The sequence below is a fragment of the Drosophila ficusphila genome, unplaced genomic scaffold (assembly GCF_018152265.1).
Source record: "Drosophila ficusphila isolate 14025-0441.05 unplaced genomic scaffold, ASM1815226v1 contig_414, whole genome shotgun sequence".
NCBI lineage: Eukaryota > Metazoa > Arthropoda > Insecta > Diptera > Drosophilidae > Drosophila > Drosophila ficusphila.
In genome coordinates, this window is record NW_025064328.1 from 674,121 (window position 1) to 698,539 (window position 24,419).

General features: G+C 40.7%; 12 protein-coding genes across 13 annotated transcripts; 7 read left to right on the plus strand and 5 right to left on the minus strand.

The window, feature by feature from the left end:
- Positions 1–5,495: 5,495 nt before the first annotated feature.
- LOC108095121 lies at positions 5,496–5,806 on the plus strand. The gene is made up of 2 exons (XM_017196061.1): positions 5,496–5,606; positions 5,665–5,806. The coding sequence occupies exons 1-2, from the start codon at positions 5,505–5,507 to the stop codon at positions 5,746–5,748; spliced, it is 186 nt and encodes a 61-aa protein (XP_017051550.1). The 5' UTR covers positions 5,496–5,504; the 3' UTR covers positions 5,749–5,806.
- On the minus strand, positions 5,807–6,476 carry LOC108095120 (diptericin-A). Its single transcript, XM_017196060.2, has 2 exons — positions 6,327–6,476; positions 5,807–6,269 (listed from the first exon to the last, which is right to left on the minus strand). Exons 1-2 carry the CDS (start codon positions 6,447–6,449, stop codon positions 6,024–6,026), a joined length of 369 nt encoding a protein of 122 aa, XP_017051549.1. The 5' UTR covers positions 6,450–6,476; the 3' UTR covers positions 5,807–6,023.
- A 1,279-nt stretch (positions 6,477–7,755) lies between these two features.
- Positions 7,756–8,313, minus strand: LOC108095127 (diptericin A). The gene has a single exon (XM_017196067.2). The coding sequence runs from the start codon at positions 8,262–8,264 to the stop codon at positions 7,944–7,946; it is 321 nt and encodes a 106-aa protein (XP_017051556.1). The 5' UTR covers positions 8,265–8,313; the 3' UTR covers positions 7,756–7,943.
- Positions 8,314–9,260: 947 nt separating this feature from the next.
- On the plus strand, positions 9,261–9,588 carry LOC108095228. The gene is made up of 2 exons (XM_017196249.1): positions 9,261–9,341; positions 9,405–9,588. The coding sequence occupies exons 1-2, from the start codon at positions 9,288–9,290 to the stop codon at positions 9,537–9,539; spliced, it is 189 nt and encodes a 62-aa protein (XP_017051738.1). The 5' UTR covers positions 9,261–9,287; the 3' UTR covers positions 9,540–9,588.
- Positions 9,589–9,601: 13 nt separating this feature from the next.
- Positions 9,602–11,010, minus strand: LOC108095226. 2 transcript variants are annotated; one of them, XM_017196247.2, is made up of 4 exons: positions 10,281–11,010; positions 10,083–10,200; positions 9,940–10,021; positions 9,602–9,885 (listed from the first exon to the last, which is right to left on the minus strand). In XM_017196247.2, the coding sequence occupies exons 1-4, from the start codon at positions 10,331–10,333 to the stop codon at positions 9,836–9,838; spliced, it is 303 nt and encodes a 100-aa protein (XP_017051736.1). In that variant the 5' UTR covers positions 10,334–11,010; the 3' UTR covers positions 9,602–9,835. The 2 variants fall into 2 exon arrangements, with proteins under 2 accessions (XP_017051736.1, XP_017051735.1); XM_017196246.2 differs by having other exon boundaries at positions 10,083–10,228.
- A 110-nt stretch (positions 11,011–11,120) lies between these two features.
- On the minus strand, positions 11,121–11,698 carry LOC108095227. The gene has a single exon (XM_017196248.2). The coding sequence runs from the start codon at positions 11,585–11,587 to the stop codon at positions 11,342–11,344; it is 246 nt and encodes an 81-aa protein (XP_017051737.1). The 5' UTR covers positions 11,588–11,698; the 3' UTR covers positions 11,121–11,341.
- Positions 11,699–12,461: 763 nt separating this feature from the next.
- LOC108095225 (juvenile hormone epoxide hydrolase 1) lies at positions 12,462–14,353 on the plus strand. Its single transcript, XM_017196245.2, has 3 exons — positions 12,462–13,040; positions 13,100–13,304; positions 13,535–14,353. Exons 1-3 carry the CDS (start codon positions 12,640–12,642, stop codon positions 14,333–14,335), a joined length of 1,407 nt encoding a protein of 468 aa, XP_017051734.1. The 5' UTR covers positions 12,462–12,639; the 3' UTR covers positions 14,336–14,353.
- A 719-nt stretch (positions 14,354–15,072) lies between these two features.
- On the plus strand, positions 15,073–16,905 carry LOC108095246 (juvenile hormone epoxide hydrolase 2-like). The gene is made up of 4 exons (XM_017196273.1): positions 15,073–15,354; positions 15,456–15,655; positions 15,759–15,966; positions 16,063–16,905. The coding sequence occupies exons 1-4, from the start codon at positions 15,157–15,159 to the stop codon at positions 16,843–16,845; spliced, it is 1,389 nt and encodes a 462-aa protein (XP_017051762.1). The 5' UTR covers positions 15,073–15,156; the 3' UTR covers positions 16,846–16,905.
- Positions 16,906–17,444: 539 nt separating this feature from the next.
- Positions 17,445–19,607, plus strand: LOC108095223 (juvenile hormone epoxide hydrolase 1). Its single transcript, XM_017196239.1, has 4 exons — positions 17,445–17,723; positions 17,882–18,081; positions 18,204–18,411; positions 18,680–19,607. The coding sequence occupies exons 1-4, from the start codon at positions 17,526–17,528 to the stop codon at positions 19,460–19,462; spliced, it is 1,389 nt and encodes a 462-aa protein (XP_017051728.1). The 5' UTR covers positions 17,445–17,525; the 3' UTR covers positions 19,463–19,607.
- Positions 19,608–20,255: 648 nt separating this feature from the next.
- LOC108095222 (juvenile hormone epoxide hydrolase 2) lies at positions 20,256–21,916 on the plus strand. Its single transcript, XM_017196238.1, has 4 exons — positions 20,256–20,481; positions 20,552–20,751; positions 20,808–21,018; positions 21,077–21,916. The coding sequence occupies exons 1-4, from the start codon at positions 20,272–20,274 to the stop codon at positions 21,878–21,880; spliced, it is 1,425 nt and encodes a 474-aa protein (XP_017051727.1). The 5' UTR covers positions 20,256–20,271; the 3' UTR covers positions 21,881–21,916.
- Positions 21,917–22,182: 266 nt separating this feature from the next.
- Positions 22,183–23,299, plus strand: LOC108095236 (microtubule-associated protein RP/EB family member 1). Its single transcript, XM_017196263.1, has 2 exons — positions 22,183–22,583; positions 22,638–23,299. Exons 1-2 carry the CDS (start codon positions 22,454–22,456, stop codon positions 23,246–23,248), a joined length of 741 nt encoding a protein of 246 aa, XP_017051752.1. The 5' UTR covers positions 22,183–22,453; the 3' UTR covers positions 23,249–23,299.
- On the minus strand, positions 23,254–24,379 carry LOC108095235 (coiled-coil domain-containing protein 130 homolog). Its single transcript, XM_017196262.2, has one exon. The coding sequence runs from the start codon at positions 24,269–24,271 to the stop codon at positions 23,321–23,323; it is 951 nt and encodes a 316-aa protein (XP_017051751.1). The 5' UTR covers positions 24,272–24,379; the 3' UTR covers positions 23,254–23,320.
- Positions 24,380–24,419: the final 40 nt, after the last annotated feature.

A 24,419-nucleotide genomic window follows, 5' to 3' on the forward strand; every position in this document is an offset into this window, starting at 1 on the left:
GGCAACCACTTGGACTGACTGGCTGGATTCGCAGTGGTCACTTGTGACACACTCGAACGGGCTACGTGAGATTGGGGAAATTGGCTAAGAGAGAGAGTGGATGAAAAGGGGGTGAAAGGGGATACCAGTCCTCGGCCTTCTGCAGATGCCAATCGAGAGATAACCACACACAGACACAGGCTTACACACACACACACATACACTAGCCTACAATTTCAATACAATATTTGAAATAATTGGCTACAAATCGTCATTGCAGTTGCTGGTTGCTCGTTGCTGCTGCTGCTGCTGTTGTTGCTGCTGCTGCTGCTTCTCGTAGGCCACAAATTGCAGTTGGCTTAAACTGCTGCTGCTGCCGCCTGACCTACGACACCATCTCTCCTCCATCTCCTCCCCCAAAAAGAGCCGCCTCAAATTACTATTGATACTGATAGCAATTGCAACAGCAACTTGCAACTTGCAACTGCCAGCAGCAGCAGCAGAAGCAGCAACATCAGCAGCATCAGTAACTTTTGTTCTTGTTCTCTTAATGCGTTACGGTAAATATTTTTGTCTTCATTTTTACTGTTAAGATCGAGATGAAGTTGAGGCATCATTCCCTGTCTCCTGCCCGTTGGTCAATGTTGCTGGTTGCAAGTTGCTGCGTTGCTATTGCTGTTGCTGCTGGTTGCTGCTGGACTCCAATTAGCCAGGCACTCACTCCCCGTGCAACACATGCGGGCCTTGATGGCCTAAAAAGACAGGTGGGGCGGCGGTCTAGGGCCATCGAGGCTTGGCCAGGTGCCAAGAACTCAATCATTGCATTTGTTGAAACAATTGACGGTTGCTTAATGTGCAAAACGTGAGTCCAATTTGCATGACAACAGCAATAGCTGCTTGCAATCGACAACAACCACAGAGGGCAACCTTCATTAGGTAGAAAAAAAGTATAAGTATTCTGTGCCGAAAGATTTGTGCAGCATTTAATGTCGATTTATTTTAAATCGAAGTCAGACAATTTATTAAACTGTTGCCCATCGCGAACTGCAGAGATCTTTAGAGATGACAAAGTATTAGAGTTTATATACTATTTTTAAATAAGCTGATCAGACTAGGTTCTAATTCTTAAAAATATTTCATTAATCAAGATTTTTGTATTTACTTTTCCGGCTAAAAAATACATTTTTCAAACTTTTGTTTGGTGACCCTGATTCCTTTAAAATATTACATTATTTTCTTATAAAAAGATATACTTTTTCTTCTTTTTTTATGAGGTCATCACCCCACTCAAAACTGTTTCTCCGGCCCTGCATATAGAGTATATCGAAGAAAAACGAAGAGAAATCCCGCCTTTACCACGGCCCAATTAAGTCAGTTTCTATTTAAATAGATAGATAGTAACTCTCCCAAATACTTGCCAAGTTAAGCATTTTCCAACTTAATGTAACAACTACTTAAATAATTATGAGATTATCATAAATAAATCCTCTCAGATTGGTACTTACTCAGTTAGCTCCTTGATCTGCACTGCAATCTTTCGTCTTCTTGAAGTAAGATAATCACCGCAACCACTTTATTCGCAACATTAACACTTAACACTTTACCCTGAAATTAAATAAGAAAAAAAAATAATAATAAATAATTTGTTACAAATAATAATAGTTAGAATTATTTTGTTAGTAAAAAAGGTATTTACCTCTTTGGGTTTTTTATTCACTGCATCTTGAAGTTCACTCCAAGCAGAAAGGAATAGTCATCACCTGTAATGAAAAGAAAATTTGAAAATATGTATTAGTTTAATTATTTTATACAAATCGATTGTTTAAAAAAATACATACCCAAATGTGTTGATGCACTGCATCCTGGAGTGGAGTTCAATAAGATAACCACTGCAACCACTTTATCCGCAACATGTACACTTTACACTTTACCCTGAAATTAAATAAGAAAAAAAATAATAATAAATAATTTGTAACAAATAATAATAGTTAGAATAAATTTGTTAGTAAAAAAGGTATTAGTAAAAAAGGTATTTACCTCTTTGGGTTATTGATTCACTGCATCTTGAAGTACACTCCAAGTAGAAAGGTATAGTCATCACCTGTAATGAAAATAAGCATTCCAAAATATTAGTTAAATTATTTTATACAAATCGGTTGTTTAAAAAATACATACCCCAATGAGGTGATGCACTGCATCCTGGAGTGGAGTTCAATAGAAGATCACGCCATTCATAATTGATCCTGCAGCCTGTTGTCCAGTCCATTTATGTGGTGTCAGCATACTATATATCTCCGGTAACCGCATTCTTACAACTATTCTTACTATATATATTTATATTATATGTCCCTACTTGTTTACAATTATTAATTGTGTTTGATTTTCATGTACTTCAAGTTCAATATTTCATAAAATTTACCTTTAACATTTCTTTCATGTTCTTGAAAACTTTCAGATCTTTATCTGTTGCTTTTAGTTTCTTTGTCAAAATATTTATGATTTCTTAAAATATATAACTTAATTATTTATTGTACTCACTGCGTAATAACCTTGGTGCAGTGCATCCTGATGTCGAACTTCAAGTTACAAGTTGGATGGTGTCACCAATTATTTTCTGCAATCAGCCAAATACACAACCAAAAACCTGAAAAAAAAAATATAAAAAAATTTAATTAATTAACTGCATTTTTTTACAAAAGCCACGTCATCACATAATTAAAAAAAAACTGCAACTCACCTTTTCAGGTTTGGATGCCCTGCATCCTGGAGTCCACTACATGCAGGAAGGGATCGGGCACCTTTAAGTTCATGCCAAGTCAGGTCATGATGCAGTGCATCCTAGGAGGAGTCGACCCATGGTGCACTGCATCCGGGAGTGGACTCCAGTAGGTGGAGTCGACCCAAGATGCACTGCATCCGGGAGTGGACTCCAGTAGGAGAAGTCGACCCATGATGCACTGCAGCCGGGAGGGGACTCCAGTAGGAGGAGTCGACCCATGATGCACTGCATCCGGGAGTGGACTCTAGTAGGAGGAGTTGGCCAGATACTCTCTCCCACTCTGGAACCACGTCACTAACACACACGCACACACACACACTTCCAGAGACCGGAAAAAGTTTCTTAGAGAAACTGCCGGTCATCCCGGAGAACTGAGAAATTGGCCAAAATCAAGGGGTATCCCACTACGAATCAGCCAGAACCACTTGGGAATTATAGGTGCAAGAAAACGAAAAAAATAATTAATTATCATTGTCGCTGACGTGGCCATATTAATTTAATTAACATTTAGTTAACATTACATTTACATTATATTAAATTAACATTATTTTAACATTAAATTAACATTATATTAATATTAAATGGATTTTAATTAACATTTTACATTTAAAATAGTTTTTTACCTGTTGCATTTTGATTGATTGGTGTTGTTGTTTTATTAAAATAGCTTTTAAAAAATATTGAAATATTGAATATTGGATATTGAAAATTTGTGAGGGCATCACCCCACTCAAAACTGTTTCTCCGGCCCTGTCTTAAATTTTACTTACATTGTATTCAAAGTGCATGCAATTTCCATTTTTCGGCTGCCTGGTGACCCCGATTCCGCTCCTCCTTTCGTGTCACGCAGCCATCGCGAGGGACTCACGCTCTTTGGCGATGGCTCATCGGCTGCCGCTTTGTTGCATAGGTCACGTGTTTCGTCGTGTGTCTGGCCAAAATATCAGCAATTGAACTATAGACATTTTGGCCAAATGCAGTAAGCAGGCCAAAATGCCGCGATCCCGCCTTTTTTTTTTTTTTTTGTCTTGCGGGAGTGGAGTGGAGTAGAGTGGAGTGGAGTGCCGCGGAGGAGTTGCAGTTGCAGGTCGGCGCATCGCGGCAAATGTCAGATGCAAATGCGAAAAGGCAAGAGTCTTCTGTCACCTGCTAACTCTTGCACTTTTCGCTTTGGCCATTTCTTCTCCACTGTTTCCCCGGTAACAGTGCCAGTCATAATTAATACGCCTAATTTGAGTTACTTAGTCGCGCTGGCGGACAAGTTCTCGGTGGCTTCATTAAAAAGCCATTAGTGGGAGATGAATTTCGCCGCCTATCATCCGCCGCCACCCTTGGCAACTTTCTAATTAGAAACTTTTCCTATGGAGAGCATAAATTTCAGCAATGTTTGTTCGGTTTCCGATACAATCAAACACAACAGCCGAGTGTTGAGTGTGTCAAACAATTTAAGTGCCTTCGGTCCAAAGGCAAGTTTGCGTGGGAAATGCCGTCGATCGTCACGATCAAAAACGGCGACGGGAAAACTTTACTTTACCGTCAACTTCAAGTACATGGAAAATGCAAAGTTGATTTTATCGCCGTCTCTAACTCGCTCTTTGGCTCTGTCTTACTGTCTTGGTCTAAACTGATTTGCCACTTGACAAATGAGTTGACTGCCACATGTGCAATTTGGAAAACAATCCACCCACTTTAGTCCCCCTTAGATTTCCCTTCTTCCCCTGCGATCCAGCAATTTTCCGAGCGAGCCAATTTTCCTCCATGTCAGGCTAAAGCAAAGGAAAACAGAGCGAAGCTTAACAAAAGAAATTCTACCGCTTTTGACTTTGACAATTTGCGCATTGATTTAGAAAATAGCTCTTCCACTGAATTGGAGCACTCTCCATATGAAATTGACATGAAAAACATAGAAGGAAATTGCAGCTGGGAACAAAATACTCTGAAGAATTTGTTTGCTGTTTATAAATAAATAATTGTCAAATTTAATACAATTGCATTCTTTAGATTCACATTTAAACTATAAAGGTTTTTCTTTATGTCAGAAAATTTATTTAATTAATGAAGGGGAAACAGCAATTTTTTAGAAAGACATTGTAAATAAATTTTTTATTTAACTATTTCAAACAGTTAGTATTGGATTTTGTCTGTTGCTTAAATTTTGTGATAGAATAAAGACTCATGTAGCAGGGTATAAAAAGAAAAATTGGCCAGAAATTGAACTTATGAAAAAGAAACTTGGCCAGTTAGCCCAAGAAAACGAGTCGAACTCGAAAAAAAACAGAGGCAAAGCGCATCGAAATTTTTGTTTCGGTTGTTTTTCAATTTTTTTCTTTTAATTTTTTTTAGGATGGGGGTTCGGTGCAGGAAAAAAGTCATCATAGCCTGACCTTCATTGTTGTGTTGCTTCTAACATTTAAATTTGTTTTGCTTTTCCATTTTTTCGGGTCTGCTGTGCTGCTTTGTTTTGGCTTCTTTTCGATTTCAACAGAAAACGTGCCAAATTTGGCTGCCAGTTGCACGTTCCCCAAATTTAATACAGTTCAGCTGGGTTTGGCTTTGGCTCTAGCTTTGACCTGGTCTCCGGTCTCCATGGGCTATGGTCTCTTGTCTGGCAGCGAGCTCTTGACACACATCCCAGACAATTGTCGGCCTTATCAGGGTCTTATCAGCCGACCAAAGTTGAGAACTCGAACCAGAGGCAGTCGAAATCAGGGCGTAAATTCAGTCGGGCGCAGCATCTCTCGGTGAAATGTTGGACATTCTAGGTTTCTGGTTGATTCTCTACCTTTTTGAACTCAGCCAAGGGCGTTCTGTAGGCGGTGGGTGGGGCAACTTTGATGAGCAGGAGGAGGTGAGTGCCTTGACATGAGCTTTGTTTGCAAAACTACATTTTTGCTTTCTACTTATAGTTTCCAGCACCTCAGCCCGATCCCACAATCTTTCTCTACAATCAGACTGATAAGGAATTACTCTATGACAATAGTTGGCGTTAACATACATATTTGAAAATAACACATATGGTTAATAAATAGATTAATTATTTCATCGTAATGATTTTTTTGAACATCGCTAATTTTATTTAAATATTTTGAAAAGAAAATTATTTCAGCAGTTCTTTGATTTTCTAATATTTGAACTTTTACAGTTTGTTTTTCTTTCACATACAACAGTTAGGTAAATATATAATAGTTAAGTAAATAGTTTGGCTGGTGGTAAGGCTGTTTAAATATTTAAAATAAATAAATTCTAAGGAAGTTCTACTAGTTTCCTAGAACCTAAAGGTGTACACTCCTCCAGCTCCCCATTGAGGACGACTGTTGCCATAAGGACCTCCCAAGTGCTGGCCATACTGTCCAGTGGCGTCAAAGGAGTGGCGTCCATTGTTGCTCTGCCAAACAGGAACACGGGTGTTGAGGTTCAGATCAAATCCCTGCTTTGGGCTTCCACCGCCGCCGCCATTCAATTGGAATTGACGACGTACTCTGTGCAAGGGAGCATCAAAATTGGGGGAATACTACAAAGAAATTTAAATTAAAATATTTAAAGATTAATATATATATTTATAACTTACCGCCAAGGGTTCGGATTGAGTATTTACAATCTCTCGGGGATCAGGATACGGATAGGCCAAGGCACTCGAAAGGACACAAGCAAAAGCCAGGCCCATGAACAGAAAACTGGAGGCGAATTGCATTTTGCTTTGGTTAGACTCTGTCAACTGAATATGGCTAGAATGGGAACAGGCGCTTATATACCTCGGATCCGAGGCTTATCAATACCGATATTTTACGTGCTGGAAGATGATTCCCCGAAAGGGAATCCCAGTGCGAATGGTTCAGTGGTTCACTAGTGGATCCCCACATCTTATTGATAAGAACACCATGCAGGTTCCACAAACAGAGGCAGACGACAAAGAAAACCCCAACTAAACACAATAAAAATATAGGTATTTGAATTTGGGAATCATTCATGTGTTGCAACTGTTTAAACAACAGAAGAGGGGAAAATACTCTACCTATCAGTTCTAGATAAATTAGATATGGAACTCATAAAGAAAAAGAAAATACAGAACTGACATTGTATAACTCGTCTTTAAAATCTATTTAAATTTAAATAAATAATATTTTATCATAAGAAAAACTTTTTCAAAAAAAAACCCAATCTTATTTCTTCATCATAATTAATTGTTATTCCAGTTAAGCTACAAATCCATGTTATATCTTTTTAGCTCACTCTTTCTTTGTGATGACCTGATTTCAAATGCATATAATAAATCTCGAGCATCCGAGCAACTTTTTCTAGAGCACACTTCATATGTTTAGCTTCTGTTCTTAATCACTTTTAATCTCCAACAGCTCCACCTTTGGTTTCACCACTAAAAAGATTCTCTGATTTAAGATGACTTTCGCCAAAAACTGATTTCCTCCCAAGAAAACAATTAATAGCCAACCCACAAATTCCACAGGCGGAATGTTGTTTCCCAAATCGATTCATCATTTCACAAGGTCAACTCAATTTGCATTGCTTAGGTCAAATTAATGATGTGAAAAACTTTTTGGTAATCGCCAAATTGGGTTGTAAAAGAGTTTAGAAAACGGCCTCCTCATGAATCATTTTTCAAGCATTTGACCGAATCTTTTTCGCTTTCGTTTGGGGATTGCGTAATATTTTAAACTTGGGGTTAGGCATCGGATGTTTGCGGATGATGCGCCAGCGGCATGATAAATTTCCATCGAAGGTTCTTTCGACGGTTTACGCAATAAATCCAATTAGCAAAAAACATTTTGTCTTGGCAGGTTTCATTAAGACCGCCTGTCATCGTAATTTGTTATTACCCAACGGAGTTGGCCAAACAAGATGTATCAACAATTAGCCAAACTGCAAGATCATCTGTGACCCAACCCCAGTCTCTAGAAGTCTGCCTGAATGTTCCGGGGTAAACAGACATCGTCAAGGACACTGATGGCATTTGAGATAGGGAAATTATGGTCAGGTACACGTTTGGTTATACTCGGTAATATATTTGGCAAAAAAGTTTAACATACAAAGTGGATATGTTTTTTTATAAGCCGGAATGCATAGCGTTATATGCCGACTTTGATGACATTCAAGAACACAAATTTTGGTGATATATCAAAATGAATATATCGGATAACATATTTCGCAAAAAACAAAGTATTTTTGGATCTTAAAAGTTGGGGAATCTGTAGCGGTAGGTGCCTCCGACTTCCCATCGTGGTTCAGTGGTTCCATAACGTCCACCCAAATGCTGTCCATATTCTCCTCTCACATCGACCTCGTGCCGCTTGTTATCGCTGGTCCAAACGTTCTCATGTCCCCTAACTTTAAAGCCTAATCCATCGCCCCTCTGGCCACCTCCTCCTCCCTCCAGGTTGAGAGGATAGTGTGGCTCCGGAGTTTTCGGCAGGATCAGCTCCACGGGCATCGGATGAGCCCAAACAGCGCCGATTGCGCAGAAGGCGAAGGCAAAGATAATGGTTAACTGCATCCTGGTTGATCTCGATGGGAGAGCTTGGATTCGTTGACTGATAATTCCGCTGTAGATTTGGAGCTCTTTTATAGGACGATCGCCGGTTTGCTGAAAGGAATCCCCGATGCACCTTATCCGACTCAATATTGATTTTTGCGATCATTGCCCTATGATTGCATCTTTATACGGATCACCAGTCAACGATTGAAAAGAAACCCCCGTTGCAGCCTTATTTCTAAAGTGATTCCCCCGAAGAAATTATTATAAGGTATCATATGATTTATATATATTCCGAATACCGAGAAAACGCCAAATTTATTTAATTTAAATTAAACCATTAAATTTTTTTGCGATTTTATAATGGGGTTACTTCCAAAAAAAGTAAAAAAAAATCGGAAAAAACTAAACTAAACAAACTAATGATGCAGTTCGTTAGATAATTCAAATACAGCCGATTAGAGATACGCCACATCAAACTCTGATTGAAATTAGAAAAGTAATGAACTTAGAATTAGTGAATTATGGTAAATTTTCACCAAACCCATGGAACTTTTTATTATTCTGAACTTATAATATCCACTGCAAAATAAGTATTATTTAAAGATGCAAGTGTCTCACTTTTAAATTTTTTAAGTTCAACAAGTGAAGGAAAAAATTGTGTACCTCCTCTACCCAATAAATCATTCAATATTTTATTGACAAAGCCTTCTTTTGCCATTCTTACAGACGAGGTAAAAAATTACATAACGTTAACCTCCATCTGCCACCAAAAAAATTCAGGGCTTATTCATACCGAAATATGAAAGTTCGAATACGTATTTATGATTTTCGAATCCCCCAAAGAACGACCTTTTCGCTGTGCTACGGATTAATTTAAATCGTCGCAGCAGCAACGACGACAGACAAAAGAGCCGTGTATGTAAATAAACAAAAATACAAATATAAATATTTGATACACATTAATTGATTAAAAGCAGAGGGCAAACGTGAGCACGAAAACAGTTTCCCATCAGCAGTCGAGTGGCGAGGCAGCAAAGAGAAATGTTTATACAATCGATATTTATGAAAATATTGACCATTCTTTTGGTCTGCTGGGTGAGCAGATAGTACTGTTAATTATTTGCGAAATGTTTAAAATATTTTTGTTTGCTTTTGCAGTTGGGACTCGCCACTTGCCAGTCATCGGCCGACGATCAAGAGCTTGAAATTGGTATAAATGGGGAAGGCCCGCCAGAAAAGCAAGAACTTCCCCAAGTGGATTATGGCAATGGAAACTTCTATAGCCTTTTGTAAAACTTCCTCGATGAAGTAAAATACAATTTTTTATTCTTTTTCAAAGCAATCGTATGTATTAATTTTATATATTTCAATGCATATACCTTGTTTCTTATCAGTAAAGGAACAACCATTGCATTTAAATTTAAACATACTTCTCGGCAGTTGGGAATGTGAGCTATCAAAGTGGCTTTATCAACACATTTCTCGGTTTACTTTTAGGCTAGTTTATTTTTCTAGTTTATAAGTTCTGATATTTAGTAAATGAACAATACCAGCTTATTTATTTTCCGAAATCAAAATTATTTTCTCCTTTATTCAAAGTAGTAACTTAGGGCTACTAAAGCAATTGATATATGTGTCACTATTAATAAAAATATATTTAATGAGTAAAATAATACGTAATTTTAAGACTTACCAGCTAAAGGCCAAAGAGGAAGACACGCACACGGAAAAGTCATGCTAAAAACTATTCCGTAAACTAAACAAATCCTTTTAGACTACAATGCAATCTTCAATAAGAAATTTTTTTGTTTATTGATTCTATTCAAAATTGTTCACCTGATTCAAAGACAAGCACAGCGATATTGTGGATATGATCTGGCAAAGCATTACCACAGTAACTCCGATAACAATATCTCGGTTAATACTCCCCGGAAAGGTGTGGTACTTAAACTGCCTTTTCTGGTGATCAGGAGGATAGTTTACTAAGATAATAATAATATGAATATCAGACTTGAATTACATGCCTTGACTTACAATAACAATCTAGAATGTAGGCATAAAACCCAAAACCGCTCAATAAGTTCCATGTGGCAAAGGTTACAGTGACAAACCAGCGTTCATCCAATCGATTTGGCATACTTTTTCTGGGTTTTAATGTTAAAAATAGTATTAGTTTATGGGTACGTAAAATAATCTGAATCACTTTTGCCCGGCCTGCCCGAACGAAAATCAATTTAGCGTCAGGTTCAATGGACTTTTACGACAAGTGCGTGTCAGCTGGATGAAAAACTAATTGCGACCATTAAGACCACGCCCCCTTTTCGAGGGGGCGAAGTGGGTTGCCAGGGGCAGCGGTGGTGCCAAACTTTGGCTGTAACTAGAGCACTCAATAAAATGGGAATTAGCCTGGGAGAAACGGCATTAATGGCCGACGATTCACGATTTGGTTCCGGAATAGCAGTAACCTCTCCATTTCCCCCGGAGGTGGCAGCTTTGACACGGTTCCAAGTATCAATGCGATTTGTTTGCGGCACGCGAACAAAGTTCCTTTTATATTTTTTTTTTGTTTTAGCTGCAGTGCATCGGAAGTGAATTTGAGTCCTTTGACTGCGGCACAGTAATTGCGTTAATTTCGCCTGAATTACGTTTCACATCATTGTTTTTGCCACGCCTCCTTTTCGGTGTCTTGCATGTTTGGCGGCACTTTTGTGGATTTTCGAGTCCCCTCGCCCATCGAATCCTTCAATAGTTGCATGTCGACGGCATTTCTCCCCTTATAATTTAGAAAAATTATCCCCGGCCTTTAGTGCACTTAGAAAACCATTTATGCAAACTTTTGATCTAAATATAAATGGATAAATCAAAAATACAGCATTAGGGTTGTTGTAAAAATATTAATATAAATTAAATGAAAATACAAAACATTTTCTCTCAATGTTCCAATAATTCTTTTATACATTTCATTTGTTTTAAAATTTCAATTGCAGTTCTTTATACAATTTTCTCGCTTGCAACTCCGCCCTCTCCAAGTTCATTGACTTTGCCCGCAATTGCTTGATTCAACAATGAATAAACATATTTTTAAGGGTTCTCGGTCAATTCCAAGTGAACTCCAGAACGTCTATGATGTCATGTTCCACCATGTCCAGTGAGTCGAATGTGTCCTGCTCCTCCATTTCTTCACCATCGAAACGCAGGATCAGGGATCCAGGGGAAACGCCAAATGCTTCGGAGTATTGGTTTTTGAGTTGGTTGACCAAAGGCTTGTAGGGATCCACATTGCACTTCAGGTGATAACCCTTAGCAGATAGCATCCAAACGGCTTTGCTTTGGTTGGCCATTGTCGTGTTATTGCTATCTGGAAATCTATTTGTACATTGTCAGGATCCACGTGGCCTTCTCAGTTGGCCAAATTCATTCATTTTTTCGCCGCTTTTTGTTTGAAGCCACATCATCAGTGGCAGAAGGGCTGAGATTTATGAACAGTTGCCGGTGTAGCGCTTTTCAATAAATAAGTATCAAGAGAGCTGCGATAAGATAATGGTTAAAGTAGCTAAGACTATTTCCCAGTCACTATCACACTTGTCTGATACTTTTTATGTTTGTGTGGGTCAGCCTATCTCGCTCAGAAATCAATGGGCCATTAAAGGTGCAGACGTGGGCAAGTAAGTCAGAACCCAGCAACCCCAAGCAAACCTTGGTTTCGAATTTAAAAAACTAAGATATTTTATAAATTTAAACGGAATTATAGAGTCTATGGTAAACAAGTGATAACCATAGTTAAAACTGAAATGGGTTGGGATATTTACGTAACAAATTTATTTGGGAGAATATTTGTTTATACCTTAGGAAACCCATTTTCTTTTTCTCCTTTTTTTAAAGAAATCTAGGTTTTATACTATTTTACAATTTATTTTTATTTTAAAGTTCAAACCAACCCAAGTTTACACATCCATTTTAAGCTCATGCCCTTAAACGATCATCAGATTTATTTATATCCACCCATTGCCGCCCTTCTTTTGACCCAAGCAAAAGCACTCAAACTTTGAACTGGCAAATGAAAACCAGAAATGGGCTTATATTATATGTATGTTAGACCAAAGAGCATGATGACAAGGCAACATTTGGCCCACTGTGCGTGATAGCCGGCGCTATCTAAACGAATTTATAAATATTATACGAACATACGTATACTATAATAACGGCGGCAGAGAATAGAGCTTTGCGAGAGCTGAAGATTGCGTCGGCATTCAGTTTTTCAGCGGCCTTTCGGGAACCCAGTCGTCTTCGTTGCGAATTGGGAATCAGAACCCATTACCTCAGGTGGGAGGCAACTAGGAGGAGGCTCATTTAAATTCAAAACGAGTGGCAGCTAATTGCGACTGCGGCCAGAATGAAGTGCCTGATAGTGTTTGGTCTGATTGTGGCCCTGTTCGGTGCTTTCGTGGGCTACGGCTACGTGTTGTTCACGGATCTGACAAAGCCACTGCCAAAGCCGGAGTTCAAGGACGACACCTACTGGGGTCCTGGCGATGTCAAGGACTTTGTGCCCGACACAAAGATCTACGAGTTCAAGCTGCAAGTCCCGCAGGAGGAAATCGATGAGTTACGCAAGGAACTCAACCGCACGCTGAAACTCACGGCACCTTTGGACGGAATTTCCTTCGAGTATGGATTTAACACCTATGCCCTGGAGCAATTTGTGGACTACTGGCGGGACAATTACCTGACCAAGTGGGATGAGCGCCAGGCGTTGTTCAACTCGTTCAAGCAGTACAAAACTGAAATTCAAGGGTGGGTAAAAAAACCTTCCACTATCTGATTGGCATGACAAAGATTTATGACACTTGCAGCCTGAATATTCACTATATTCACGAGAAGGCCTCCGAGGAAGCCAAGGCCAAGAAGCACGTGTATCCCCTGCTGCTCCTCCACGGCTGGCCAGGATCGGTGCGGGAGTTCTTCGATTTCATTCCCATGCTCACCAAGGAAACTAACATCACGGACTACGCTTTTGAGGTCGTGGCACCTTCTCTTGTCGGCTACGGATGGTCTGATGTAAGTAAATAACTAATAAAAACTAGTCAGAAAAATAATTTAAATTTTTATTAGAAATATTTGGAAATTTGTAATATTTTTAAGAATATTACATTTTTTTCAAATTAATTTTAAAAGTTAAAGCAGAACCCACATTCTTTTAGCAATATTTTTCACTTGTTTTACCAATTCCAATTAATTAAATGAAATTTCTTTAAATATTGTTTAACATTTTGCTTACTTTTTTCTAGGCTGCTACACGTCCCGGTTTCAATGCCGCTGAAATGGCCACCGTGATGCGCAACCTGATGCTCCGTTTGGGCCACAAGAAGTTCTTCGTCCAGGGTGGAGACTGGGGCAGCATCATTGGCAGCAACTTGGCGACGCTCTTCCCGGAGAACGTGATCGGTTACCACTCGAACATGTGCGTCTTGAACACTCCGTTGGCAATTGTCAAGGGAATCTGGGGCAGCTTCTACCCCGAGAAGTACCTGCCCTCCAGATTCTTTGTGGACCACCACTTCCCCATTTGGGACAAGTGGGCAGATCTACTGAAGGAGAGCGGATACTTCCACATTCAGGCCACTAAACCGGATACGATTGGAGCTGCTCTGACTTCCAGTCCGGTGGGTTTGGCTTCCTACATCCTGGAGAAGTTCCAGACCTGCACGAATCCCGGTTTGCAGCAGGACTTTGGCGCCATTGTCACGGTCTTCGGACTGGAGGCAGTGCTCGATAACCTGATGGTATATTACCTGAGTAACTCGGCCACCACGGCGGCTCGGTTCTATCTGGAGAACGTGTCCAAGACCTACAGGGATCTCCAGTTGGAACGGGTGCAATCGCCAGTTCCCATGGGCTGTGCCCGCTTCCGGTGGGATCTTCCTTCGGCGACCGACTGGCAGCTGAGGGACAAGTTCCCCAACCTGAAGCACTCCATGTACTTCCAGCAGGGCAGCCACTTTGCCGCCCTGGAAATGCCAGCTATGTTGTTCAACGACTTTACCATCTTTGTTAAAAAGATTGGCCTGCACGGCGAAGAGAGTCAATAAATTGTTTTTATATTTTTATCAAATGTTCTTTTTATAGCGGTTTGATCAACGGGAAGAGACAGCTCTTAAATTCGTATCGTGACTAGTGCAATCAAAATGCTTGCTTCTTATTTATTTAATTTTTTAACAGGGGTTTCCTTCTTAATTTGTTAAGAATAAAAAATAATTCAAGCAAATACTGCATTATAGATGAATGATTATGAAAGACAGACGGAGAAATGTCTAGCTTAAGTTCTTAACTACATAACTGTTTATAAATAAAGTTGAGAACTCCAAAGTTAAAATAAAAGCGGTAAATTTCCACCCCCGATTGTTCGTGATACAAATATGTAGGTGCAAATTGTAAACAATTACCTGAAAACTGAACCTTTGCTGTCATTTAATAAACAATATTGATTGCTCGCATTGACTTCAATCAAAGCTTTCGTGTGTAGAAATAGAAATTCCAAATCATCATTATTTTCTTTTTTTTTTAATTTGGTTCGAAGACAAACAACAATTTCCATTCCTAGTATGAATAGCTTCCTCAACGCTTTGACCAGCTGATAAACAGAACTGGCTGATCACCTTTATTAACTTGATTAAAAGCTTTATTCTATTGGATGCTCTCTTTAAAATTTTCGGTTGCTCTTTAAATTACAAATTTGCCCTATCATGATGGCTTTGCAGGGTAGAAAGATCCACAATTGGTCCACAAGCGGAAAAAGCTTTCATTTGCCTTTTTGTTTTGGATCCGAAATCATTTGCGTTTGGTGATCCCACGCTACTAGTTGGGAGGTGTCTTCATATAAATATTATTAATTAAACATAATTTAGGCCCCATGGCGAAACTTTGGGTACGGTTTTTATTAGGAGGTCTGGCTTTACTTGTGGCCATTGGCTATAAAAAGTATGGAGAGCTTGCTGCACCCGGAAAGAGGCCCGATCTCGACAATAACGCCTACTGGGGTCCAAAGTTGAAAGGACCCTACCGGGAGAATAAGGCTATCTTGCCCTTGGACATCAGCGTCAAGCCAGAGGTGAGTTCCTAAATCCATACAATAAACACTTTTTATGCGGTCTTTCAAAGAACATTACAAGTGGTAATAAATATTAAAAACCGACTTTATTTTCTTAATAGGTAATTGAAGACCTCAGAAGCCAGCTAAGTCGCCCTTCGAAAGCACAGCCTCCATTGGAAGGGGTGGCTTTTGAATACGGATTCAATGCTAATGAACTGGCCAAGATGATTAAATACTGGAGAGATACCTATCTGGTCAAGTGGAACGAACGCGAGCAGTATCTTAAGAAGCTAGATCACTTCCAAACGGAGATTCAGGGGTAATTAGCGGAATACTAATGGCATATTTATTTTCCGGCATTTGACCCTGCATTAACATATTAAGTCAAAAAGTTAACCACGCATTTAATCCATTTTTTGCAGTTTGAAAATACATTTTATTCACGCCAAGCCCAGCCAGGTGAAAGGCCAGAAGCCCAAGAAGGTGCTCCCCCTGCTCCTTATGCACGGATGGCCGGGAACTGTTCGCGAGTTCTACGACTTCATCCCACTCCTGACCACTCCAAGTGATAAGAGCGACTACGTCTTCGAGGTTATTGCTCCCAGTCTTCCGGGCTATGGATGGTCTCAGGTTGGTATCCTCGAAATAGTTAAACATTCGTTTTACATACAAATTTTAATGAAAATCTTTAATGAATTTTTATGTCTATATTCAATTCCTTTCCAGGGCTCTTCAAAAACTGGATTTGGTGTTGCCCAAGCTGCTGTGGTGATGCGCAATTTGATGCTCCGTCTGGGATTCGAGAAATTCGTGGTGCAAGGAGGTGATTGGGGTTCTATAATCGGATCCAATGTGGCATCACTTTTTCCCGAGAACGTACTGGGTTACTATTCAAATATTTGCGGAAACCATAGTCCCCTTGGCCAAATTAAGATGAGTCTGGAATGGATTTTCCCCAGCTGGTTTGTAGACAGCAAGTACACAGATTTTTACAAGGGATTGGGTCACCATGTGAACACCATTTTGGAGGAAATGGGATATGCTCACATACAGGCCTCCAAACCCGATACAATTGGCAACGCCCTGATCGACAATCCAGCTGGACTGGCAGCTTATATTATCGAGAAATTCTCCACATGGACAAACCCTTCATATAAATCACTCCCCGATGGCGGATTAACCAAGAGATTCACCTACGATCAGCTTTTGGATAATGTGATGATCTACTACCTAACCAATTCCATTACCACTTCTATGCGAATGTACTCGGAGTCCATGGTTGCATCGCAGTTTGCTTTGAATGTGGATGGCGTCCCCATTACGGCCAAAGCAGGCTGCAGTCGATTCGTCCATGAGGTTCTGCACACCTCCGATTCGGTTTTGGCCAACAAGTTCCCCAACCTGATACACAGCACCTACCATTCGGATGGCGGACACTTTCCTGCTTTTGAACTGCCTCAGCAGCTTTACGATGACTTTATTATTTACATCCAAAAGGCTGAGTTCTAAATAAGGAATTTATTATCTACAAGTGCTAAGAATAAACTGTTCATTTTTATTTTAAAAAAATGTCTTGTCTTTGCATTGAAAACAAAAACTTAATATTTTTGGTTTTGGTATTGCAATAGGTGTTTGAGTGGAGATCTAAATTAAATTATTGAGCTCCCCAATGGTTATACTGAAAAGCTTCAAACAAAAAAAATCACAAGAGCTTTCACAAGTAAATAAAAACAAACAAGTCGATCCCATCAAATCGCATACACAGAGAAAATTTGGACCTAACAAATTATAAGAATTTTTAGGCAATTTGAGTGATAGCGAAAGATGTGTATCGCGGGTAACATTCTGATTATCAGAGGTGAGTTTGTCAAAATGTGTTTAAAGAAAATCCAACAAAAAATTAAATAGTAACGCAATGATGTGACTTGTTGTTTTTTGATCATAAGCATTACCACATAGCTCTTCAAAGAAGGTGAGTAGCAAACCTCCAGATTTGCCCCATCATGCTGGCATTGCAGTGCAGTACGATCCACTTGGGATCCACAAGCCGGCAAAAGCTTTCATTCGCCGGTGGTTTGCGTTTTGAAATCATTTGTGTTTGGTGATCGCACACGACCAGCTGTGCAGTAAGGTTTTTTCCTATTATATATACATATATATATAATATAAGGTATATATATATAACCACTATGGCGAATATCTGGGTGCGGTTTCTAGTTGGAGGCCTGGCTATTTTGGTGGCCGTGGGCTATAAGAACTATCGTGACCTTTCTGCACCTGGAAAGAGGCCCGATCTGGACAACAGTGCCTACTGGGGTCCAAAGTTAAAGGAACCCTATCGGGAAAATAAAGCGATCCTGCCCTTTGATATCAGCGTTAAACCTGAGGTGAGTCTTTTGTAAGAAGATTCGAAAAATAAAGCATTGAATAATCATTTGTTACATTTTATAAACAAATATTTGGAAGTTTACTATGAAGATAATTGATTATCTTATTATAACATTTATTTAAAATACATTGTTAATAATTCCAATTTTTGCCACAGGTTATTGAGGATCTAAAGAGCCAGCTGAGTCGTCCTTCCAAGGCGCATCCACCATTGGAGGGTGTGGGATTTGAGTACGGATTCAATGCCAATGAATTGGCCAAGGTTGTGAAATACTGGAGAGATTCCTATCTGGCCAAGTGGAATGAACGCGAGCAGTTCCTTAAGAAGCTGAATCACTTCCAAACGGAGATTCAGGGGTAATGAGCAGAACACTAACGGCAAACCCTTGTCCTCTATCCATAATTTTTTCCCGTCATTTCGACCGGCATATCCACATTAACCCCGAAAGTTAACCCCACACTTACTCACTTTTTTGCAGTTTGAAAATTCACTTTATTCACGCCAAGCCCAACCAGGTGAAAGGCCAGAAGCCCAAGAAGGTGCTCCCCCTGCTCCTTATGCACGGATGGCCGGGAACTGTTCGCGAGTTCTACGACTTCATTCCACTCCTGACCACTCCAAGTGATAAGAGCGACTACGTCTTCGAGGTGATTGCCCCCAGTTTGCCAGGCTATGGATGGTCTCAGGTTAGTTTACCCAATAAATGTAAATTCTTAGACTATTAATAAAATAGTTAATAGATAATAAAAATAAATAGCAGTCTATATTTATTTCCAAATTTTATTTTTTTGACCTCTACTAATATGGTTCCCTTGAGCGCCATAACAAATGTAACGTTTACAAAAACTCTAGCTAAGTAATAATTCACAAATAGAAATCTTTACAACTTTAGGTAATTAGGTATTTCACACTTCATAAACTTGAGTACCTTTTTAATGAATTTCAAATTTCCAGGGCTCTTCGAAAACTGGATTCGGTGTCGCCCAAGTGGCGGTGGTAATGCGCAACCTGATGCTCCGCGTGGGACTCGACAAGTTCCTGGTGCAAGGCGGGGATTGGGGCTCGATAATTGGTTCCAATGTGGCCTCACTTTTCCCGGAGAACGTACTGGGCTACCACTCCAACATGTGCGGCAACAACAGCCCCTTGGGCCAGATTAAATTGTTGTTGTCCTCGTTCTTCCCCAGCTTCTTTGTGGACAGCCAGCACTCGAATTTCTACAAGGGATTAGGACACTTGTTCGGCACCATTCTGCAGGAAATGGGATATGCTCACATACAGGCCTCCAAACCCGACACAATTGGAAACGCCCTAATCGACAACCCGGTGGGATTGGCTAGCTACATTCTGGAGAAGTTCTCCACCTGGACGAATCTCTCGTTTAGATCGCTTCCCGATGGCGGATTGACCAAGCGATTCACCTACGATCAGCTTTTGGATAATGTGATGATCTACTACGTGACCAATTCTATAACTACTTCCATGCGTTTATACTCGGAATCCATGGTGGCTTCGCAGTTTGCTTTGAATGTGGATTCGCTGCCCATTCAAGCTAAAGCAGGATGCACACGGTTCCTGAATGAGATTGTACACACCTCGGACTCGGTTTTGGCCAACAAGTTCCCCAATCTGGTGCACAGCACCCACCATTTGGACGGCGGTCATTTCCCTGCTTTTGAGTTGCCTCAGCAGCTCTACGACGACTTTGTTAGCTTTGTTCAAAAGGCTCAGTTGTAATAAAAAAATTGTTTGTTTATTGAGTTCTGTAAAATTCATTGTATATTTTCATTATCTATTTTAAAGGAACAGCCATGTCTGTTGCCATTATTAAAATAAATCGACTTGGTGATTGATTTTGCCTTATCGGCTTTGAAAACTGAAAGTTGAAGAGTTTTTTGTTTGAGAACTCTGATAAGTGGTCGAGTGGAGAACTAAGGGACAGTTTGTGTTTGCTTTTTAAAGGTAAACATATATAGATAAATCTAAGCTCGCAACTCTATTACGTAATAATGACCAGTTGGTTTGAAGTTGACTTTTGAACACTCTTTATAAAATAGTAAAGAATATAAGAATATATAGTAATAAGAATATTTAATAAGGCAGTTATTTTAATGTTTTTTAGGGAACATGACTTTTCACATAAGTCACAAGGGGTACTATGTTACCCTCAACGAGTTGAAAATAATAGAGGGTTTGCCTACCTAGCTTTAATCTACAGCTGCGACGCAAAATAACAATAATTCCCCTGTTCTTTTTTATATATACCCCACACAACCCCCAGTTTGTTTCACCAAAAAGCTTTAAACGAAAACCGGCATGAAAGCTTTGCCGAGTAAATAAACAAACAAAGCCGAGTCATCCGCGATTTAAGAAGCCGCTACGGCGTCTCAGTGGATTCCAAAGTGGACGCAATGATAAGCCTCAAACGATCGACTGTAGGGCGGTCACCCAAAACCGCTTATCATCGTGAGCAATGATATGTTGGAATCGTCGGAATCGGAGCTGCAATGCCCAGTCAGTTTGAGTGGGACCGCTGATAGCGAAAGATGGGTGTCACGGTTAAAATTCTGGTCTTGCTGCTGGCCATCGGCGGTGGATTGGTCTACAAGAACGTGAGCCAAATATGGGCGGACCTGCCCATTCCCCAGTTGGATCCTCAGGAATGGTGGGGCGATGACGCGCAACCGAAGGATTATGCGGCATATTTGGCCAATAGCTCAGAGGTGATAGGCAACAGGCTTAGTTATCCGGAAAAGGTGAGTTCATATAAATGTATAGGTAATATATTTTGTAGTTATTTAATATCTATATTATTGTTATCAACAGACTATTACTGATCTGAAGAACCGCTTGAATCGCACTCTGCGTCTGACGCCTCCCCTCGAAGGCGTGGCTTTCGAATATGGTTTCAATACGGATTACCTTAAGGAGGTCGTGGAATACTGGCGCGATGATTACCTGCCGCGTTGGCGGGAGCGAGAGGTGTTCCTTTGGCAGTTCAACCACTTCACCACCGACATTCAGGGGTGAGATAAGACGAACCACTTATCATATCCACAGATAGTAAACGTTCGGGTTTTAGGCTACGCGTACACTTTCTCCACCTGATGGTTTATGATGAAAACAAAGTGGGCAAGAATCACTATCCGGTTTTGTTGCTGCACGGCTGGCCGGGATCGGTGAGGGAATTCTACGACTTGATCCATTTACTGCACCAAAGCAACCTGGATGAGAACAACAAGTACATCTTCAACGTGGTAGTGCCCAGTTTGCCGGGCTATGGCTGGTCAGAGGTGGGTTTAATGGTGCATTAATGTATTTTATTATTCTAATAATTCTTCAATCCTGCAGGGAACTTCGAGAAAGGGTTTGGGACCCGCCCAGGTGGCCGTGATGATGAGGAATCTCATGCTGCGCTTGGGCTACGACAAGTTCTTTATCCAAGGTGGAGATTGGGGCAGCATTATTGGCAGCAATATTGCCACCTTGTATCCGGATAACGTCTTGGGTTACCACTCGAATATGTGCAACAACTTGAGTCCTAAGTCCATGGTCAAGGGTTTCGTGGCCGGTTTGTGGCCAAGTTTGTTTGCGCCCTCCGCCTATCATGACTTTTTCTTCCCGAAATCCAATGAACTTAAGTATCTGATGGAGGAAAGTGGCTACTTCCATATACAAGCAACCAAACCGGACACCATTGGAGCCGCACTCACCGACAATCCAGTGGGTTTGGCCGCCTACATCCTGGAGAAGTTCTCCACGTGGACGAATCCCAGCTATCGATCTCTGCGGGATGGAGGACTCACGAAACGCTATAAAATGGACGCCCTGCTCGACAACCTGATGATCTACTACCTGACCAATTCGATCACCACCTCGCAACGTCTCTATGCGGAGCAATATGCCAAGGAGCAGCATGACTTGCATCTGGAGAGGGTTCCCACCAAAGTGCCCACGGGATGTGCGCGGTTTAAGAGCGACATCATGCAGTTCCTGGACTACCAGTTGCAGGATAAGTTCACAAACCTGGTGCACAGCACCTACTACAAAAAGGGTGGACACTTTGCCGCTCTGGAAGTTCCAAACGTGCTCTACAAGGACTTTATAGAATTTGTTAAGACTGTAGAACGCAAGTTTAGAATTAAGACGTTGTAGATTGTTTTTAATAAAAAGAATTCCTTTTCGAAAAAAGCGGCTTTTAGCTATCGATAACATTAGGAAAGGGTTTATCTGGTTTTGATCCTGGACAATCATGGGAAAACTACTTAAGGTATTTATTTATCTTTTTCCAAATGTATAAGAAAGATCCATTTATCAAATAAATAAAATAAATATTTATTTTTACCATATTTTTTCAATTTTTTACTTAGCAAATAGTTTGTTATCTTTGAAATGTACTTTTTAAAATACCAAAAAAGGGTAACTGGGGTATCGCGCTGCTTTCCTGCCATCTCTGATCCTGAACAATTTGCGATCGGAAATCGGAGTTAAAGTAATTGCAAGAATACAAGATATAAGATTGCCTGTGACATAAAAAATAAATCGTTAAATAAAATTTTGTGTGAAAAATAGGCCGGACCGAAAACTCACAAAATCAAATAATATAGCCACCTTTCACAAAAAATCAAAAAGGAAGAAATAAATTTGTAGAACAAAGGATCGATTGAAGGAAAGAAAGAGAAGGAGTAACAGTAAAAGGTTGACATTTTTAACCATCCCAGAAGAACAATGACTGACCTTAAGTTAACCGTGGCATTGACCAGCGTCAATGGGGAGAATATGTCCCGTCACGATATGCTCCAGTGGGTTAACACCATGGTCCAGGGACACTTCAAGAAGATCGAGGAACTCTGCTCTGGTAAGAGTCCGAACTTATTGCCCATTCCGTGGTAAAACGAATAATTTTCCCTAGGTGCCGCCTACTGCCAGATGATGGAGATGATCTTCCCCAACTGCATTAACCTTAAACGCGTCAAGATGACGGCCAAACTGGAGCACGAGTATCTCCACAATCTTAAGCTGTTTCAGGAGGCTTTTAACCGCTTAAAACTGGACAAAACGGTACCCATCGATCGTTTGATCAAGGGGCGTTTCCAGGACAACTTTGAGTTTTTGCAGTGGTTTAAGAAGTTCTTCGACTCGCAGGCACCGGGATTGGAGAACATTAAATCCTTGGCCAATGCACCGGTGATTAAGCCCATCAAACCGCGCGTTTTCGGCAAAGAGCGATCTCCGGTAAAAGCAAACGATGATCCGATGAAGGAGCTGATTGGGGAAATGCAGACCCTAAACCTGAAGAGAGAGGATATTATGGAGGCCAGCAATCAGTGCTACAACAAACTGCGCCTCGTCGAGGATCTAGTGAACGACATGATAAACAATAACCAGCAAGTGGAATTATGTAAACGCATCCAGGCGGTGCTCTACAAAACGATAGATGGCGAGATCAACGAGGAACCCATCGAAATTAATGATGATAATGAAGAGACTGAAGCTGCGGATCCCAATGATGGATTGTACTAGGTTTCTACTGTTGGTACAACGTTGTGTTTTTAATAAATAATGTATTATGTATAAAAAAAATCGCTTGTGGGTTCAGCCGTTGGAATCATTGTCTGAGGAGGAGTAGTCCACCACCAAGCTCTGGGGTTTCGAAGTCGAAGTTGAAGCCACAGTTTCGTCTAACTTTCTGCGTCTTATGCCCAAATCCTGCAGTTGAAGCTGATTGTTTAGCACCTTTTGCCGCTTGAGGCCACCAAAAGTGGTGGCTGTTGCTCCTGGCAGCGCTGGTCGCATCAGAAGCTCCAACCGCTGCTCGGATTCCCGTTCCAGCGCTGACTTGGTCTGCAGCTTCATAAGAGCGGCCATTTCTCGATCCTGATTAGTTTCGGGTAGCAGGGCAATGTCGAGACTACTTTTGGCTAGCAACTGGCGATCCAGCTCCTGCTGACCCTTGATTTCCTTTTTCTGTTCGCGGAATTCGGCACGTAGCCGACAATTTGCCACATAGCTATCATCCCAGACACTCATATTGCGTTCCATCAGCTTCTGGAGCACCGGCTTCGCATCTGCTGCTGACTTGGCATCTTTAGCTTGGTGTTCCAGTTTGTACATAGCATCGTCGAAAAGGCGCTTCTGAACCTCCTTGGTTTCTGGTACAACTTGCTCGTTTTGCAAAGGATCCCAGCGGTTCTCCTGCCGTCGTGCTCCCGAGAGTATCACATAGTCAAGATTTCCTGGGTCCGTTTGAATCTCAAAGTGATTGTCGCACAAGTGGCACTTCATCCGGAACTTGAAGATCGGAGTTGTGTAGTACATTCCAACCTTGGTCTTTTCTGCATTGTAGCGGACACCCATGCCGATGTGGTTCTTGCATCCATCGCACCAAATATTGTAGGGCATCTCGAAACGGATGATGATGATCCCAAGGTGAATCTTACGGGCGCGTTCCCGCAAGGCATGGGTTCCCTGGAACTTGTTAAGGCCGCCCTTCTTCGGATCATAGTCCGGGGGGTAGTATTTGTTCTGACCCTTGCGTTCACCCATTTTTGGAGTATTTGGATAAACTTTTTCTTTTTAATTAAGCGAATGTTAGGACTGTTGTTCCGAAAAGTAAATAACAATTGTTGTGTTTAACGACAGAAGCAAAATGCTATAACATGGCAGAAAACAGCTGTTATTAGCCGCTAGAGGC

Bases quoted from the DNA above. Each gene is read 5' to 3' on its own strand.
- LOC108095121 (XM_017196061.1), top strand. From the start codon at position 5,505: ATGTTGGACATTCTAGGTTTCTGGTTGATTCTCTACCTTTTTGAACTC. The intron at 5,607-5,664 runs GTGAGTGCCTTG...TTCTACTTATAG, and splicing joins ACTTTGATGAGCAGGAGGAG to TTTCCAGCACCTCAGCCCGA.
- LOC108095120 (XM_017196060.2), bottom strand. From the start codon at position 6,449: ATGCAATTCGCCTCCAGTTTTCTGTTCATGGGCCTGGCTTTTGCTTGT. The intron at 6,270-6,326 runs GTAAGTTATAAA...ATTTCTTTGTAG, and splicing joins CTCAATCCGAACCCTTGGCG to TATTCCCCCAATTTTGATGC.
- LOC108095127 (XM_017196067.2), bottom strand. From the start codon at position 8,264: ATGCAGTTAACCATTATCTTTGCCTTCGCCTTCTGCGCAATCGGCGCT.
- LOC108095228 (XM_017196249.1), top strand. From the start codon at position 9,288: ATGTTTATACAATCGATATTTATGAAAATATTGACCATTCTTTTGGTC. The intron at 9,342-9,404 runs GTGAGCAGATAG...TTGCTTTTGCAG, and splicing joins CCATTCTTTTGGTCTGCTGG to TTGGGACTCGCCACTTGCCA.
- LOC108095226 (XM_017196246.2), bottom strand. From the start codon at position 10,383: ATGCCAAATCGATTGGATGAACGCTGGTTTGTCACTGTAACCTTTGCC. The intron at 10,022-10,082 runs GTGAACAATTTT...ATTGCATTGTAG, and splicing joins TGTGCTTGTCTTTGAATCAG to TCTAAAAGGATTTGTTTAGT. The intron at 9,886-9,939 runs GTAAGTCTTAAA...TTTTATTAATAG, and splicing joins TCCTCTTTGGCCTTTAGCTG to TGACACATATATCAATTGCT.
- LOC108095227 (XM_017196248.2), bottom strand. From the start codon at position 11,587: ATGGCCAACCAAAGCAAAGCCGTTTGGATGCTATCTGCTAAGGGTTAT.
- LOC108095225 (XM_017196245.2), top strand. From the start codon at position 12,640: ATGAAGTGCCTGATAGTGTTTGGTCTGATTGTGGCCCTGTTCGGTGCT. The intron at 13,041-13,099 runs GTGGGTAAAAAA...TGACACTTGCAG, and splicing joins TACAAAACTGAAATTCAAGG to CCTGAATATTCACTATATTC. The intron at 13,305-13,534 runs GTAAGTAAATAA...ACTTTTTTCTAG, and splicing joins TCGGCTACGGATGGTCTGAT to GCTGCTACACGTCCCGGTTT.
- LOC108095246 (XM_017196273.1), top strand. From the start codon at position 15,157: ATGGCGAAACTTTGGGTACGGTTTTTATTAGGAGGTCTGGCTTTACTT. The intron at 15,355-15,455 runs GTGAGTTCCTAA...TTTTCTTAATAG, and splicing joins ACATCAGCGTCAAGCCAGAG to GTAATTGAAGACCTCAGAAG. The intron at 15,967-16,062 runs GTTGGTATCCTC...ATTCCTTTCCAG, and splicing joins CGGGCTATGGATGGTCTCAG to GGCTCTTCAAAAACTGGATT.
- LOC108095223 (XM_017196239.1), top strand. From the start codon at position 17,526: ATGGCGAATATCTGGGTGCGGTTTCTAGTTGGAGGCCTGGCTATTTTG. The intron at 17,724-17,881 runs GTGAGTCTTTTG...TTTTTGCCACAG, and splicing joins ATATCAGCGTTAAACCTGAG to GTTATTGAGGATCTAAAGAG. The intron at 18,412-18,679 runs GTTAGTTTACCC...TCAAATTTCCAG, and splicing joins CAGGCTATGGATGGTCTCAG to GGCTCTTCGAAAACTGGATT.
- LOC108095222 (XM_017196238.1), top strand. From the start codon at position 20,272: ATGGGTGTCACGGTTAAAATTCTGGTCTTGCTGCTGGCCATCGGCGGT. The intron at 20,482-20,551 runs GTGAGTTCATAT...TGTTATCAACAG, and splicing joins GGCTTAGTTATCCGGAAAAG to ACTATTACTGATCTGAAGAA. The intron at 21,019-21,076 runs GTGGGTTTAATG...TCAATCCTGCAG, and splicing joins CGGGCTATGGCTGGTCAGAG to GGAACTTCGAGAAAGGGTTT.
- LOC108095236 (XM_017196263.1), top strand. From the start codon at position 22,454: ATGACTGACCTTAAGTTAACCGTGGCATTGACCAGCGTCAATGGGGAG. The intron at 22,584-22,637 runs GTAAGAGTCCGA...AATTTTCCCTAG, and splicing joins GATCGAGGAACTCTGCTCTG to GTGCCGCCTACTGCCAGATG.
- LOC108095235 (XM_017196262.2), bottom strand. From the start codon at position 24,271: ATGGGTGAACGCAAGGGTCAGAACAAATACTACCCCCCGGACTATGAT.